Genomic DNA, 17,314 nt, shown 5'->3' on the forward strand with positions numbered 1-17,314 from the left:
AGATGAACTTGGCTGTGAGGCTTTAGATTTAGTGTGTAGGAGTGTACTTTACAGGACCATTGCAAAAGAGACTGTTTAATGATGAATAAATAAAATATGTAATATGTGCTCAGAGAGTGTCTTGTATTAATATTATGGCTATTTTATAATCACATTTTGAATTCTCCTAAAGTAAGAGTATGCAGTTTCACAATTACAGGTCACAATTACAAGATTCTAAATACAAGGACCTGTCAAAATTAGTCAACACAAGCCGGCACATCAGAACAAGTAGGCTGTGGCAGAAACCAAGTGTGTGCTGAACTAATTACTTATTACATTATTATTCATTTTTACATTTATAAAATGAAGAATGTGTTATTTTTTCTGTCTAAAGTAAGATTAGGCTTTTTCACTACATATTTAACTAGTTCCTGCAACAAAAGATTAGTTGCATGGGTAAGATAAGTTGCATGGAGTTGTCTAAAAGCTTTCTTTTACTAACATGGATAATAAAATTCACATATACTGTAGAAAGTGGAGAGGGTAGGAAGCATGGGTGACAGGAAAAAATCCTCATCAACTACCAAACATCTAGTTCTCCAATGAAGCAGGAATGTCATAAAAAGAAATCTATTTTCTCTGGGATAAAAATACTACCAGTTATATTTTTCCTGTTGGGGTTATGACTTCTTTCCTTCCTCGGCTCTCTGTAGTCTGTAATTAAAGGAGTGAAATACAGTATGGCATACAAAAAGCCTGATTTAATAACATGACTTTCCAATAACTACATGATCATGTGTGAGCATTGGTCCTGCCAATTGAGCAGTGTGGACTGTAAGGATTTAAGTAGTTACATAGGTTTGACTGTATTAGCACCTGAATTAAAAGTACTATTAAACTTGGGTGATCCATCTGAAAGAGGTAGCCAGCTGTCTGTGAAGATTCTCAGTTATCTAGGTCATTGTTAGCCCACAAATCAGTTCTGAACTGATGAATCTGACCAATTTATGCAGAAAACCTAGTTATATTTCAGTTATGTTACCACAGATAGAAATAATACAATACAAAATTTAAAAAAAATTTAAAAACAAACTCAGTATTTATTTACTGACACTCCAGTTAGTTCTGCATTATACATAACATAAACCTGAGTCTTGCCTGTTACATCACAGTTAGGGAGGGGCCAGGGGATTCAGCTAAACCAAACTTTCAAATCAGATTTGAGTAGAAAAACATTTATACACAATATGAACTTTGTTGTAAAGACCAATACTCTACATCATCAATGTGTACAGGTCAAATAAATACTTTCAGTTGTACTTATTCTTTTATTCTTTATTCTCATCAACTCTTCTGTTTCCCTCTGTTCCCTGTTTCTTTTTCTCTCTCCCCTTTATTCTACATTCTTCCATTCCTCCATCCCTTGCACTTGTACTGTCTCCCTACCACTCTACTTCCATCTTTTATAGGGATTTAAGTGCTGAGAGACCCCAAACCATTGAGATTTTTAAAGGAGCAAGTATCCTTGAGTAGTGTCCATCATAGTTGTGTATGGTGGTAATTTTAGATTTTCACTTGTATGTAAATGATACCAGAAAGAAATATTTTCCTAATTATTTCATTTTGAGTATTTTATATGTTGTTAATTCTCCATAGGTCTTTGTACCTCTAGTAGTAGTAGTAATATAACTATAATTAAATAGTTGTTACCTTCTCACTTCACTGGCTCTGACCAGAGTCATCACCAGAAAAAAACATTTGGCCACAGAGATATTAAAACTGACCAGTTCAACCTTCAGTTCTCTCTAACCTCAATTATTATTTCAGAATCAAATCACTTGCAGTCTTAAACATGTAAAATGATTTTTCATTTTGCTAACAATAATAATGACATACTTCATTGATGACAGACAGGTGACAGAGCCTTTTCAGTTAGAGCCCCCAAACTCTGGAACAACTTCCCGAGGAAATAAGATCAGCTGATTCAGAGCAGTTATATTTTGTAAAGTTAAACCTTACACTGTAAATTGCTTTGAGATGACTTTTGTTGTGATTTGGTGCATCAGGGTAAGAAGAGAGGCGGGTGAAGTGATGCACCCATCGTTGTCTAGTGCCTAATATACTGTAGCAACCGAAAGGCAAGAGCACAAGAGTCAAATATGCTCTTTAATAATTAATGCTGCTGTTCTAATTGTTAATGTTAAATGTTCTGTGGTTCTATTAGTTGCTGTTTATTAGTTATTGTGTTGAAACTCGTCACAATACTGAATGACCAGGTTATTCCATCAAGGGATTTGTTCTTCCCTGGTGGCACAGGCACACTCCAAGATAACAATACCAGGATTTATCGGACTCAAATTGTGAGTCCAGAACTGAACCCCACTAAGAATCTTTGGGATGTACTGGAGAAGACTACACAGTGGTCCGACTCTCCAACACAAGATCTTGGCAACGATTAATGCAAATCTGGACGGGAAGTAACCAGAGTAACAGTTGATGAAATGACAGTGGAGGTGGGACAGAGTGAAGAGTGGGTTTTGGTTTGGGTCAATTTAAACAGTTGTTTAAAGAAACTGCTTCTGGAAAGAAGCTGGTCCTCTGGCTGCTGGTGGAGGTCGTTCTTGCTGTCAGTCTTGAGAAAAGCAGGGTATATCCAGGGTGGAATATTAATACATTTGGTGATATTTAACTTGATGACTGTAGACTTGTGGCTCAGCAGTAGGGTTTTCTTGGTGTGCTGATCATGGATGAATTCATGGTAGTGACGCACTCATCAGGTGCCATCCACGCATGGTGAATGTGAGAAATCTCACGTAGGCCTAGAGCTGCACGGGTTTGGGGTTGTTTAAGCCCTCACATAAGCCTTACAGGCAGTCAGCAACTCCATTGCAACTTGTATAAGAGGTGATGTATTTGTTAAAGCCTCTGGACAAACAGAGAATTTAACACAACAAAGGATTTGTCCATTCTGAAACATTTCACAAAAAATATAAACACATTTCCTGTACCATAACAGGTTTGAACATGTATGCCTACAAGCAAATGCTTTTGGCTTAAAGAGCAGAGTGGCCTAGAAAAACGATTGCAGAAGACTAGATCGGATCTACATTAGACTAGATTAAGAGTCTCTAAAATACTAGAATGCCTGTTAGACAAATATAAGGGTTTTCTGTAATGGCATGTTTCAGCATCATCTTTCGGTGAGTCACAGCCCGACGACCACACCACAACGTCCTCCTATTGGCCGAGGTGTGCGTCACTGCTGCTGAAAGCTGCCTTCTGATTGGACAGCCCGCTTCCTGGGCTTTCCCTGCTCTCGTCCTGTTCGCCCTCTTCTGCGTCTCCATCTCTCTCTGTGAACTTCAGCGGCAGCTTCCTGCATCTGTCTCCCGTCACTGCACGTACCAACAATTTGGTGAGTTTGAATCTCTCCAACCTGTGACAATTTGTCAAATATTTAAGAACAGTAGCTCACAATAATGACAGCGGTGTTCATATCCACTTCAAACACCGCTAATTGACCTGTTGAGCTGCATCTGTAATAATCATTTATGTTATGATAGTATTTCCGTTTCTTAGTTTTGATGTTTATTCAAACCCCAGTTTCAATAATCATTAATATTAAAATGAACTAGTTAGTCCTGACGTTTGGTTTTCTTATATTTGGGAACTCCCAGTCAAAGTCATTGAGGTGGCTGAAGGACGCGGAAGTGCAGCGGCAGGCTGCTGTTGGGTTAGCACAGCATTTAGTGGAAGTAACGTTTCATAAAGCAACAAGACGGATCTAACAGCCTCTTTAAAGTCAAGTTGTTCTTTAATGTACTATTGTAGCAAGTGCAATACTTTACTAGAGTAGAAATGTCACGTACCACGATGTGAAACTGCTACAGACAGATGCGTCACTAAGGTGCGACGTGCTGGAAACACTGATGATATGACCAGTGAGTGAGTGTGTGAGTGTGTGTGTGTGTGTGTGTGTGTGTGTGTGTGTGTGTGTGTGTGTGTGTGTGTGTGTGTGTGTGTGTGTGTGAAATTAGATTTAAAACTAAGGGTCTCCAGAGAACCTGAACTGTAAAAAGGAACTAGTAACTAAAGCTGTAACAGAGATGTAGTGAAGGAAAAGTACAGAAATGTAAAATAGAAATACAACATAGTTAATTACAATTACCTCAAAACTGTAAAAGTAAACTCAATACTTAGTAGTTGAGTGCATGTACTTAGTTACTTAGCACCTCTGTCATCATTATTATCCCCATCTTCAAACCTTGACATCATTCCACAGCTAAGTAACAGTTATAAGTAAACTAAGGAAATATTAGTGTTTGGAAAAATAAGTGATAGTATTAAAAGTGAAAGTACGGATAGATTCAAACGTGCCAGTGAATTAAATGATTCTATTATATAACATTTCACTACATGATAGTAGTAAAATGTTTAGTCCAGTGGTCCCAGTCTAAGTGTCAGGTGTCACAAAATAAATCGCTTTAATGTGAAATATTTATTAGTTAAAGTGTTAGGAACCACTGACTACATTCACCACAGCCTCTTATATTGTAATAATAAGTAGTATTGTATAATAATTTTACTTCAATGTGTACATTTGTACTGTATCAGTTGAGGGGTGAGGGTAGATAAGCTGATTTTCTGTTTTTATTTTGTATCTTTTAACATTCAGAAGATTAAAAATAATGTAATGAGGTTGAAAAAACACTTTTTCAAGCCGAAGACTATAAAGTAATATACCATATAAATGAATCAACAGAGCAGTACTGTCCATCTACTGTTGAGTAGATGATAAATGATGCTCAGTCATTTCTCTGTTCAACTTTTGTTTCTACCGCAGCCAACATGACCCATGCACACCCCTTCCTGAGTGCTGAGCAAAAGAAGGAGCTCAGTGATATCGCTCAGAGGATTGTGGCCCCTGGGAAAGGCATCCTGGCAGCCGATGAATCCACAGGTACGACTGAAGCAGGCACAAAACAAACAGTGTTAAACCGCAGGGAGAAGGCTGCAGCATGAATGGCATTTCACAGGATCACTCTCACTTTCATCCTTTTAACCATGATAACCCATCCCAGTTCAGTTCACATTAGAAACAGCTGTTTTATTTATCTGCTGGTCAGATATTTCAACTTGAAGACTTTCACTGCTCAGAGTAATCTGCTAGAAATATAAAAGCACATACAGTGTATGCTGTGTTAAATGTTTGTATCCACTAACATACATGTAGATTACACTAATACACTACATACTAACACCGGTACAGAGAAGTGCTGATCAGCCCCAACATTAACACCAGAGGACTGGTCAAACTTAAAGCAGCAGAAATGGACAGATCAGGGCTTTTAATTCCTTTTCGGTTTAGGCTCCATGACTCTGTGTCCTACTCTCCCCACAGTGCAACTCAACAGTTTTTTTGTTTGACCATCCCTGGCTGGTAAATGCCAATAAAAAATGTGTTTATCTCCCTGTGTCCTGGCACCTTCAGGCAGCATGGCCAAGCGCTTTCAAAGCATCAATGCTGAGAACACAGAGGAGAACAGGAGGCTTTACCGCCAGCTCCTCTTTACTGCTGACGAAAAGGTCAACCCCTGCATCGGCGGCGTCATCTTCTTCCATGAGACGCTCTACCAAAAGACTGATGATGGCAAGCCCTTCCCCCAGCTGGTGAAGGACAAGAACATAGTGGTGGGCATCAAGGTGGACAAAGGCGTGGTTCCCCTTGCCGGCACCAGTGGAGAGACCACGACTCAAGGTTTTTGTTGCTACGTCTGATTTTTCTCCTCTGAAAATTAAAAAAACTAAGAGATGATTGAAATGTTGCCAAACTGATGCTGTCTTCAATTTTGAAAAGATACTGAAAACAATTGTGCCCACTGATTTTTGAGAGGCGCCTTCTCAGACTTGCACTCTGTGTCTGTCAGGTCTGGATGGGCTCTACGAGCGCTGTGCTCAGTACAAGAAGGACGGTGCTGACTTTGCTAAGTGGCGATGTGTGTTAAAGATCAGCGCCACCACCCCATCCCCGCTGGCCATCACAGAGAACGCCAATGTGCTAGCCCGCTATGCCAGTATCTGCCAGATGGTTAGAAACTCACTCTTTACACAACACACGCATTTCAATTTGTGGCTTACTTAACACACAACACTTAACACACAAAAGTCATAACCCCGGGGAGAGGAAGTGCCGTCATGTGTTGCCATGACACTGGTTGCTCTGGTCTCTTCCATCCACCACTTAACATTCTCCTCTGCTGTCCCCTTCTCAGCACGGCATCGTGCCCATTGTGGAGCCTGAGATTCTCCCAGACGGCGACCATGACCTGCAGCGCTGCCAGTATGTGACAGAGAAGGTGAGTGATGGTGGCATTAGGTCCAGGGGGAAGAGGAGAAAGGTATATGATGAATGGGATGCTTCTTCCACTCTTACTAATGCAAGAATATGTCATCATCACCCCAACTTGGCATGTTTGTATTTTTACACCACCTGCAATTAGTTAGCAGTGTCATGCAGTCACAAACTGAGTGATTTATTCATTGCGAAGTCAGTAAACACTACACCTACAAGGTTGTTTACAGCTACGCAGTATAACAGTTTGTGGATGTCTCCCATTGGTAGAACGTCTTCTAACCAGCTGGTCCTGCACATTTTCAACTAATGCATAAAACAGCACAGATTAGGCTTCTTCTGCTGTAAACCCATTACAGACCTGCACGTCACTAAAAAAACAAGGTTAGAAGTCTATGGCCAAAGCAGTGCTAGAGCTAAACGCTAAGATGCTCACACCAACGGTATTAAGATGTTGCTGTGGATGTTTGGCAACTGCACCAAACTAAAAGTGCAGCTGAGGTCAATGTGAACTTCTTCAGTTCTGCTGCTACGTGGTCATAAACCACATAGGGTGGCATGACTGGACCAAGGTTCATGACAACACATCCAATAGTTGCTGTCATATTTTAGTTAAAATAACAGATGTTGGCACTGGAGGAAAGGTCAAGAGATCAGCAAAGTCAGCACAGTGAATCATCTGTGGAATGTGCTCAAACCTTTGTATTAATGCATCATACAGTTGTAAAGATTTGAATCCTCACCCTAGCTTTTTAGTTGGCCCTAGCTGTTGTAAAGCAGTTGTATTTGAATGCTCCTGTTAGTTTTAGTGAGTCATGTTGTATAGAGATAAGGTACATGTTCTTTACATGGCTATATTTCCTCTGTCTTTTTTGGTACTTGATATTGAAGCGCACCAAAGAGCAATGTTTAGAAACCCATGAGTCGTTGCTCAGGACAGATGAACGTGCACTGTTTAGTAACTGGTCAGCCTATCTGTTTCTCTCTCTCAGGTGTTGGCAGCTGTCTACAAGGCACTGTCTGACCACCATGTCTATCTGGAGGGCACCCTACTCAAACCCAACATGGTGACTGCTGGACACTCCTGCCCCAAAAAGTATAGCCCTCAAGAGATTGCCATGGCAACAGTCACTGCTCTGCGTCGCACTGTGCCCCCATCTGTGCCAGGTGAGGTGCACACAGAAATATATTGACTGTAGTTATCCCTGTAGTACCCTTGTGATTTTCACCCGACCCGATTTTCCTCCCCACAGGTGTGACCTTTCTGTCCGGTGGCCAGAGTGAGGAAGAGGCCACCATCAACCTGAATGCCATCAACCAATGTTACTTGCACCGCCCCTGGGCTCTGACCTTCTCTTATGGCCGGGCCCTGCAAGCGTCAGCACTTAAGGCCTGGGGAGGCAAGAAGGAGAATGGCAAGGCATGCCAGGAGGAGTACATCAAGAGAGCCCTGGTAAGGAGGGAGGAAAAAGATGGAGGGAGGGAGAGCAGTCAGCCAGAGCCCTGGATAATGTATAACACAAAGCATTAATCCGTGACTTTAATATAGTACCTTGAAGCATAAAACAAAAGTAATTGAATTAGAATTAGAATTAGAATTAGAATTAAAAATATCTAACGACTATTCAGATTTTGTCTTCTGTTTACTGACGATCTACAGTACTCTAAATAACAGTGCACTGCGTACTATACCAAACAATTGATTCAGCTCCATGTAAACCCAGTACATCCAGTCTGACCTGATATGAAAAAAAAAAAAAATATATATATATATATATATATATATATAGAAACTAATCCAGATCTTTGTTTTGTGCTTCTCCATAGAATAACAGCCAGGCAGCTCTGGGCAAGTACGTGTCCTCTGGAGACAAGGGAGCAGCAGCTCAGGAGTCTCTGTTTGTGGCAGACCATGCTTACTGAAGTCAGCCAGGCTGCTTTCATCGCATTTTGAACCTTCCTTCACTCCTCCTACCATTAGTGATGAGATAGAAAAACATTATGATTTGTAAAAGTACCCATAAGCCCAGTAAATACTCCAGCTCTGTCATCTCTTTGAGTTTGGCTTTGTACTTGTAAAGCTGTTACTGTACTCCCTGACTTATTGTGTCGTCACTTTATTTTCTGTTTAAGCACTTAAACCCTACAGTAAGACAGAAATAATTGAACTGAAGAGTTGTCCTCTTTTCATAGTTCCACCTGTAAATTCTAACAGTAACTTATTATTCCAAAGTACATGTGCCTTCATTTCAACACAACCAACTAGTAAAGGGACACTCTGCAGAGGATGCTAACCATGCGAGACGTTCATATTAAAAGATTCCATAACTAATCATGCCCTCTGTTGTTTTGGTCATTTCGTGTTTATTTATTGATGTTTTTATATTTTTATTTATATACATACAGAGAGTATGTAAGTACGCCTACACTATGTCATAAGAGGATGTAGCTCCATCCTGGACCATTGCTGTTCTTCTTAAGGGGGTTACTGTTAAAGGTTGAGCATTCTTGTTGCACTAAAAAAAAAACAGTTCAATAATATTTAAATCATTCAGGAATATTATGTGTGTTTTGTTTCATGGAACTCAACCTCAGGTGGCCCAACAGTTCAGTCACACCTGCCAACATTACTCTTATTACTTCATCATCAACATAATCAGTGAAGTTGTACACAGTCACTGTTTAAATTGATGGCTCCGCTTTGATATCCAGTGTGATATGCAAAAATAAAAAAACAGAGTGAAACAAGGTGAACTTTAGAAGTGTGTCTCTATAATTTCATTTAAAGCAGTTTTGAATTAAACCTCACTCACGTTACATTAGGGTGTAGTTTCTATTGCAGTGTACATCTTAATGATGTTTATCATTCCAGATGGCACACATTTAAACCTGGCATCAAAACTATTAAATTTCCTGTGACCACACAGAGCAGTGACCAAATCTACTACACACTCCAGCTAATAGTCAAATATTCCTTTGACAACATGTTGAACTGAAAACAAAGCCAATAAAAAACAAGCATATAGTGAGCGTTTGGGTGTTATTTATTTATTTTAAAACCCTTGTTAATGAGGCCTCCTTGTGTAACACAGCCAAAGTGCACCAGTTATAGAGTAAGTGCTGAGCTTTCATCAAAGCACATTTCATCTTGCTCAGTCCTAACAAAAGTTTTTATTCCCTAAATCGTGTGACAGGGATAACGACATCAGAGTCTGTTTTTCCCATCACTGAGAAACAGTAGGTGGGGTGGTTGGGTTTTGGGTTGGTACTGGTGTTGACAAGTAGGTGCGCCTTCCTCTCCAATCTGCAGCTGTTGTCAGCAGAGTCAGCGTGCAGACTACCCACGACGTCTTCCTCACATGTTGGTGCTCATTCTGGTTTGGCTGTTGGCTGGTGTGAGTTCACCCTGGCTGCCCTCTCTGGGTGGGGACTGGGGGGGACAACACCAATGAGTGACTGTTACACTTGTATACCCACTTGTACTATTTGTCACAACATTCAGTGCACTTACATGCACTCAATTAACCAGATTACAGTCAGCTTCATCAAGTAATTGCTGTAGGAGATTTGAGACACCTCATTTCCCCAGAGAAAGCACCGGTTACCTCTAGAACCAAGGTTCCCTGAGTGAAGAGACTATCTTTCCAGCTCAGAGGCTGCTTGGAGACAGGTTATGATCACTGTGTTCATGTTAACATAAACACTGACTGGGGACCACTAAATGCTACAGAAAACTCCATCATGGTGCTAACTTAACTCTAAAATTGTTCTTACCCTCATCAGTGACGCCACAGTCGACATCAACCATTCAAAACAGTCTCAACACTAACTGAAACAACTTGAACCTACATACATTCCAAGCGGCCATTACACTCGGGTCATTAAAATATATATTTTTTGATCAACCATTCACAGTGTTAAAAACAATGTGTTATCCATAGCAAAGGAGTTAAAGACTCACTGAGATAAAAGTGTTTGTCTTTTCCCAGCTCAGAGTTGCTCTGAGAATGTTCCTAAATCAATCTTAGGCTAGGACTTTCAGCTAAGACTCTTTAGGCTAACTTCGGGGCTCTCTGAAAATATTCTAAGAACTCTGCTCTCTACTCCCCTGACTTTGATCACAAGAATAATCAGTCAGTTCAGATAATTCATTATTAATCTCAAATCATTGCAACTATGCAGATGTTTTGTTCTGTGTTAAACGTCCCCTACAAAAACACACAGCTTAATTAAAATATTTCCCACTATATGTGGAAATATGTGGAACCACATGTTGAACAGGCTGAAGGTGAGCACAGAGACACTTTTCGTATTAGAAGATGGATGTAAAAACAAGCAGCACAGACAATTATTACATCAAAGTAACAATAGGAAAGACACTGAGGACACTGCTGTAACTGAGTTCACCTCCAGTGTAAATGTTCCTACAATTGTAAGTGAGGTCTATTACAATTTTAAACACTGTAATTTATCTATATATGTATTATTATGCTGCATCACATTTCATATACACAAAGTAACTTTTTTTTTTTTCAGGACTGCAGACATCGTCGACAATCAGGCTCACAGTCTCATCCTAATACTTATCACTAACTAATCGTATGAGGTAAAGAAACCACTATCATTTTTCCTCACCTTTACATGGATCTGGTTGCGGAGCACAGCGGCTCGGAGGATCATGGCTTTGGCTCGCCTCTGAAACTCTTTGCCCATATGGAGCGATTTCTCAAACGTGGTGCTCCTCTGGTCCACATCCCTCGCATACAGAATCTGGCAACATGTCAAATACCAGTCAGTAATGAGTGAAATTAGACTTATTAAATGACAAATTTCTACTTTTGCTTACAGTGGGTTTTCACCTTGCTATGGGAGTCGATCCTTGCGTTGATGAGCCCCTCCAATATGAGCTGGGTGAGCTCGTCTTCCAGAGCTGCTACTGTGGTGTTGAAGGCCTGAGCCATCTTAGTCATGTCTGCTGACACGTAGGGGCTGAAATACTGATAAAGAGATACACAATTGACTGACAACATTGATTCAAAGCTGTGTTGATGTGACTGACTTTATGTTAAAGGTTGTGCACACATGGTCTTGCCTGAATGAGAGCTCTGTTCCTAATCTGGCTGTACAGTGTCTTAACATGCGGTGCCAGGTACATATCCAACAGCAGATTATCCTGGAGGAATACACAAGAATATCCCAAAATTGATGGCCATGTTATATGCTCCCATAGCCTCTGTACATTCTCAACTACCAAGTAACAATTCTTGTATCATAAGTATACTATGTTTAGTTGAGTTCAGAATACAGATTTCCTTTCCCAACCTTCATTTCATCCAGCAGCTTTAGACAGGACGCATACTTGGACTCGTAGAACTTGAAGATAATGTCACGGATCTGGGGTTCCAACTCTAGAAATAACTTAAAGGAGCTGAAGACAGGACCAATATCATGAAAACAGATTTCTATTCAAAAAACTGTTACAGGGATATGTTTCAGTTGTTTTTGACTAAACCATCACCTACAGTATTACCTGCTTGAAATTACATTGCGTTGAAGCTCCTGCCGGTCAAAAGTGGCCAAAGCACACAGGCCCCCATACACCGCTACATTACTGGGTGATAGAAGCTGTAAGGAAAAGTATTAATCAGTTCTATACAGTATAGGGTTCACTACACAGCTTTATGGATGGATATTATCCTGTGTCTTTCAAAGACATCTTATAGCATGACATTTGTTAACAGACTTGTGGACCCATTCACTTTTGTGAGCTCTGTGATCAGATTGCTGTTATTTATCTTTTAAAGAAGAGCTTCACACTTTATCAGGTCTATCTCACAATAATACTCACATGTACATGTGTACAGTTGTTTCAGTCTTCAAACTCCCCTACCCCTTAGTGAACTTTATCCTATTGTATGTTTTATTCAAAGTGGATAAACTGCCCATTGACCTACAATCAATAACAGTTTGAATGTAACTGTTTCAAACAGTCGTTTCGTGGTTGTTTGATAAAATTATAAAAGACTCAGACTAAGTCAGAAAGCACTGGAATTGTGGGACCTTTTATCAATCATTAATTCAAATTGATATATGGACCTAGGCAATTTCATCCATTCAACACAATGACAGGTTGATTACCCACATGAATGGTCACTTGAAAATGAATCTGTCCTTTGAAGAAGCACTAAACACTAAATAAGGACTTTTGCACTGAAAACATAATTGCATAGCGTTTTGGTGCTAATGACATCCACACAGGTGTTTTTTATAGCAAAATTCATGTTTTGTAACACTACTTTTACCTACCAATTACTAATTGTGAAATTTCCGTTTTTGTCAGTTTGGATATATATATTTTGTTCAGATGAATCCTCTGATGAGATGGGACCTGGTTTTGGGGACTAAAATACAGCACATTTTTGTATAGATGTTGAAATCTCCATTAGAGACCCACTTCTCTAGATCTGTTAAATTACTAACAACAGCTTTATATCATTCCTTGACATCCTTCATTCTGTGCGTTTATCTATGTTGGTCTCACCTCTGGACAGTCACAGTGATCAAAAGAAGCCTGCAGGAAGCACTTGGCAGCAGGTTTGTATTTTCGGGAGGCCAACTCTGCCAAGCCTGAAACCAAAACAAACAATAACATCAGCACCAAAAACAAACAATAAATAATTACTCGAAATAGGGAAATGTAGCTGAGCGTTACCTGCGGCACACTTTAATTTCGTGAGGACTGCTTGATTTTGGCCATCTCTCTCTCCTCTTTGCTAAACCAAAAAGAAATCAGAAGTGGCATAAACAGTAGACATGCATCTTCAAACTTTGAAAACATAGGAATACTTTGGAAAAAGGTTGTGCATTGCAGTGTAGACTGCATTGAAAGAGTGCTGCTCACCTCTGCTATTTCTGGCGTGGATTCTGCCTTGTTGACATAGCTCAATACATGGGACCAGTTCTGGAGGTAAACACTAACCTGTGGATACAGAGGAACATTACATTCCCATTACATGGGAATCCCACCAGTGTAAAACAATCCTTCATAAGTCTGACCACTAGGTGTTACAGTGTTTAATGCCTTATATTGTGGTGCAATCCTGCTGTACCTTGATCACATTCAGACACATGTTAATGACATGCTTAGCACTAGTGCAGTAGTCTCTGGCTCGGGAATAGCACTTGAGGGCATTACTGAGGTCACCACAGTCCAGATAATGGTCCCCCAAGTCATCATGGCCTCTCCTGGGAAAGGAAGCAGTGTAAGAGGGGATGTAAAAAAGGTAAATAGGATAAAGAACGAAGGGCAGTTCAAAAGTTCAAAAGAAGACTAGCTGGTAAATGCTAAGTTTTCAAGTTTTGTGATCTTGATAAATGAGAACTGGAGCGGGACAAAGGTCTTCATATTTCTGGAGGAACTACTACTGGCTTCACACCTGATGCTCTCTTTAATAGAGTTTCCCTTGTAGTTCTTAAGATCAGTATCCAGTTTCTCCAATTTGAGCAGGGCCTTTTTCCTGGTGGACTCGGCCCAGGCAGAGTCCAGGGGAGGAGGAACAACCCCACCTTCTGGCACTGTGTCAGGCACACCCTGCACTTCCCTAGAGGTAAAAAAAAAAAAAATTGACATTCAATATTTCATAAAGAACAATATTTTTGTGAGCATACAGTGGTGCTCCTCATTATGACCAACATAATTCACAAATCTTTATTTTCCTTCACTAATTTTCTTTTCTTATCTTTTGAAACCATTATTTTTCACAAAACTAGTGCTTCCCCAGTAATTATCTAGACAGTGGTGACCCGTCATAGTTTCAGTGTTTCATATACATTGAATTATTAGTTTAAAATGTGTACAATCTGATTTCATAGTCAAGTTGCATGAAAACTCAGTCTGCAATTTATTTTCCCATGTGAGTACTTATAGCTCTTTCCACACATTTACCCATTCATACACAAAATCACACACAGACAGGAGGAGCCAGGAATAGAACCACATAACAGTGCTGTCAGTTGTGGAGACACAACTATTGAAATAATTTATTTGCAAAATATAAGGCGTCTAGCTAGTAAGGACAAAGTTAGTGCATAACTCAGATGAAGAAAAGCTGAATAGTCTAACTAGTGTGACTTAGCTGTGCAAATACTTTCAAACTTAACTAGTACTGCTGTGACAACTGTAGCTACACAGGGTGAAAAAGAGATGGCTCTAGCTAATGAAACAATAGACAGAGTCAGCTGGTGCATTAGCATCAATTCAGATAAACAGTGAGATGTTAAATTAATGTTGCAATAGTGTTATTACATTTACTTAATAACCAATTAAAAAACTGTAGGCACATGTACAACAACCTATCTTGTAAGAATACACCATAAAGTTTTCTAACATGATTTATTTTAAAAAAGAATAAACTAGGCTAATACCTTGTAGCCTCAGTGAGTTTACGGTGGATTTCTTCATAAGTGTCGACATTGAAGGTCCTCTGGACAAAGGTTAGGGCCATCTTCAGGGCCTCCACGCGGAGCTGAGGACAATGCTCAGCAATAAACTGAAGCCTCTCGATGCGCATTAATCCACTGTAGCTGGTTGCATACTGCTCCAGGTCCTAAACAAAGAGAAACATGAGCAAGATCTCATGAAAGTCATGTCACAACTGCTCCACTGAAGCATTAAGGTAATTAAAACTTCACTACCAATCAAAACATTATTTCAGAGAATCACTGCAAGGAATAGAAACTACTTTAAGTTGTCCTGTTTTGTAGTTAGGTCACTTTGACTCTCCAAACCTTTATGCCTTAGCAAAAGCAAAAGAAATATTGTAACTGGACAAGCAGTTACACCATGTAGCACCATTAAAATAGTGTAGCTGGTCTGGATAGCACTTACCAGTGTTGGGTTCTCCACTGTGTAGTTGGTGTCTGGAGCATTCTGCGGGTCCTCCTGGGGGTCTGCATCAATCTGCATGGGCTCCACTGACCCCTGAGAGAAACACAAGAGTTTATCATAAAACAACAATTTAGTATGCATTGAAAAGATTACTACAATATTGTGCGTACAATATAATGTGAAATACTGAACATTTAAGACTGTCAACCAGCCATAACCAGCACACCAGCGTGCTACAGTCTTTACCTGCAGCTGAATTACATAAATGGACTACACTTCACCAGACTGAACTTCTGTTCTTTGCAGAAATGCTGGCTTTATCCCAAAAGGCAATCACTTTTCAGGACCAGGAGCTGTCCATAGATTATTAACAACATGGCACACAACTCATCACATTATCGGTTTGTTCTTCATACTTCATCCTGCTCGGTAAATTCACAGAGCTCACAGGGGTTTAAACGTCAACAGCAATCAGTAAGTAAATAACTGTGTTATACCGATACTGAAAAACGGAATCGACCTAACTGCAAAAATAAAAACAGCTTCAAACGTTGTTTTTTTTATTGCTAATGCTGTTCAGCCGCGGACAACTAGACTGGCAGCACGTCTTCAGACTTGTTCTAATCACGATGTAAAGTTACGGTTAACAGAAAAACGTCCGATGTTGTCGTCGCCGCAGATACAACCAACGTTAACACTAGTGACCTAGGTTTGTTTTTTTAATACGTCAATAAGCTGAACGGGGTAAGGTGGTGTATACAAACATTAAGCCACCAAAATAACGTCTTGCAATGGCTAACCTATAATTACACATATTGGCAGCACTAACCTCACGTTAGCTGCCATTTAGAGCTAACGTTAGTGTGTCACACTGTTAATCACAGGAAGTTAGCTTTGCAATGCTACTGTCAATTAGCTTCAAGCTACAATGACAGGCGCAAAACGCTCGTTTTTTGCGTCTGCAATCTGTTACATTGCCCGAAGAAGCAAACTAACGTTTCATTGTGTTCACTGTTTAAGTGACGTACCATTACAACAGTACCGTTAGCGTCACCTTTATTGTTGATATCCAAAGGAGGCCTTGGGGCAGCTGTAAGCCTTCATAACGCCATTAGTTATCAAATACAAACGGTTTCTCGTCCCACATTTAACACATAAAAACAGTAGAGGTCACTCGTCATAATCCACTGCGCAAAACAATATCTACTTCAGATATCACGTTCAATAGCTAACCTTAACTTATTCATTTGTTTTCATTCACGAACCTTAGTGTACGTTAACTAGACTGCACTACATGAATTGGATAAATGTCAATTTTAGCAATTAATTTTAAAACCGAATTATTATAGTGATGCTTCGTAACTGATTTATAAGCCTAATGTAACATAAGCGAGTGGTGTAACTATAACACAATCCATTTCATTTCTATAGCTTAATCTTGCTAACTAACTGCTAACCTTAGCTAATGTGACGCCACTGTTACTGGCGGTTACAAGAGACCTTTGCCGGTTGGAAATGACAAACATTTGTGGATAATACTCACCTGAAAATTAAACACTTGCACAGGTAAAGGCATTTTATTGTTGTTTCAAGTTTCGGCGCCGTTATCGTGTAGGGCAAGATAAAGCATAAAGATATTGTTGATGTTTGGCGTGCAGCTCAGCAGCCGAGCCTGAGTAGGTTGGGTCTGACTGCAGGCGGAAGGAATGGAACCTCGCTACGGCTCCCGGGAAGGCTCAATTTGTCGGCGCAGTGATGGGATTGCACAGTGCACTCAGGGACATGATCAAGGTGCGAGTCAACAAGGCCTTTAAACAGCGAGTTTTGTGATTTACTAATGCTTTTTTTAAAATAAATATTCAGTTACATGAACACACTATATATTACTTAACATTTAACCACTGGAAGAAAAACAATCATAATTTTGGCTTTTTCATATTAAAATCTGACTTGGTATCACAAATTTGAATGTTTGAGGGAAAAGTGCTTTTGTTTAATGTTTTAAAAGTTTTATTAGTGTCATTTTGTCCAGTCATTCTCTGCCTGTGTGTTAACTGATTTGAAAATTTGAAAAACACGTAAAACAAGCAAGT

The 17,314-nt window shown here is 39.8% G+C and overlaps 2 protein-coding genes across 2 annotated transcripts; one reads left to right on the forward strand and one right to left on the reverse strand.

The window, feature by feature from the left end:
- The first annotated feature begins 3,272 nt into the window (after window positions 1-3,272).
- Window positions 3,273-8,669, forward strand: LOC113155349 (fructose-bisphosphate aldolase A-like). Its single transcript, XM_026350026.1, has 8 exons — window positions 3,273-3,397; window positions 4,826-4,942; window positions 5,474-5,740; window positions 5,910-6,070; window positions 6,255-6,338; window positions 7,327-7,501; window positions 7,588-7,787; window positions 8,162-8,669. Exons 2-8 carry the CDS (start codon window positions 4,831-4,833, stop codon window positions 8,255-8,257), a joined length of 1,095 nt encoding a protein of 364 aa, XP_026205811.1. The 5' UTR covers window positions 3,273-3,397; window positions 4,826-4,830; the 3' UTR covers window positions 8,258-8,669.
- A 688-nt stretch (window positions 8,670-9,357) lies between these two features.
- Window positions 9,358-16,935, reverse strand: gps1 (G protein pathway suppressor 1). The gene is made up of 14 exons (XM_026350013.1): window positions 16,765-16,935; window positions 15,222-15,314; window positions 14,759-14,940; window positions 13,771-13,935; window positions 13,444-13,579; window positions 13,236-13,313; window positions 13,047-13,107; window positions 12,876-12,961; window positions 11,865-11,959; window positions 11,657-11,762; window positions 11,427-11,507; window positions 11,194-11,331; window positions 10,970-11,104; window positions 9,358-9,764 (listed from the first exon to the last, which is right to left on the reverse strand). The coding sequence occupies exons 1-14, from the start codon at window positions 16,795-16,797 to the stop codon at window positions 9,690-9,692; spliced, it is 1,464 nt and encodes a 487-aa protein (XP_026205798.1). The 5' UTR covers window positions 16,798-16,935; the 3' UTR covers window positions 9,358-9,689.
- Between the last annotated feature and the right edge of the window lie 379 nt (window positions 16,936-17,314).

Source organism: Anabas testudineus, chromosome 8 (assembly GCF_900324465.2).
Source record: "Anabas testudineus chromosome 8, fAnaTes1.2, whole genome shotgun sequence".
In the NCBI taxonomy this organism is placed as follows: Eukaryota; Metazoa; Chordata; class Actinopteri; order Anabantiformes; family Anabantidae; genus Anabas; species Anabas testudineus.

What these genes read in the sequence shown, in the direction of transcription:
- LOC113155349 (XM_026350026.1), top strand. Translation starts at nt 4,831, where the DNA reads ATGACCCATGCACACCCCTTCCTGAGTGCTGAGCAAAAGAAGGAGCTC. An exon ending in GGCAGCCGATGAATCCACAG is followed by an intron (nt 4,943 to 5,473) that starts GTACGACTGAAG and finishes TGGCACCTTCAG; the next exon opens with GCAGCATGGCCAAGCGCTTT. An exon ending in TGGAGAGACCACGACTCAAG is followed by an intron (nt 5,741 to 5,909) that starts GTTTTTGTTGCT and finishes TGTGTCTGTCAG; the next exon opens with GTCTGGATGGGCTCTACGAG.
- gps1 (XM_026350013.1), bottom strand. Translation starts at nt 16,797, where the DNA reads ATGCCTTTACCTGTGCAAGTGTTTAATTTTCAG. An exon ending in TGTGTCTGAATGTGATCAAG is followed by an intron (nt 13,314 to 13,443) that starts GTACAGCAGGAT and finishes CTGTATCCACAG; the next exon opens with GTTAGTGTTTACCTCCAGAA. An exon ending in GCAACCAGATCCATGTAAAG is followed by an intron (nt 9,765 to 10,969) that starts GTGAGGAAAAAT and finishes TGTCCCCCCCAG; the next exon opens with TCCCCACCCAGAGAGGGCAG.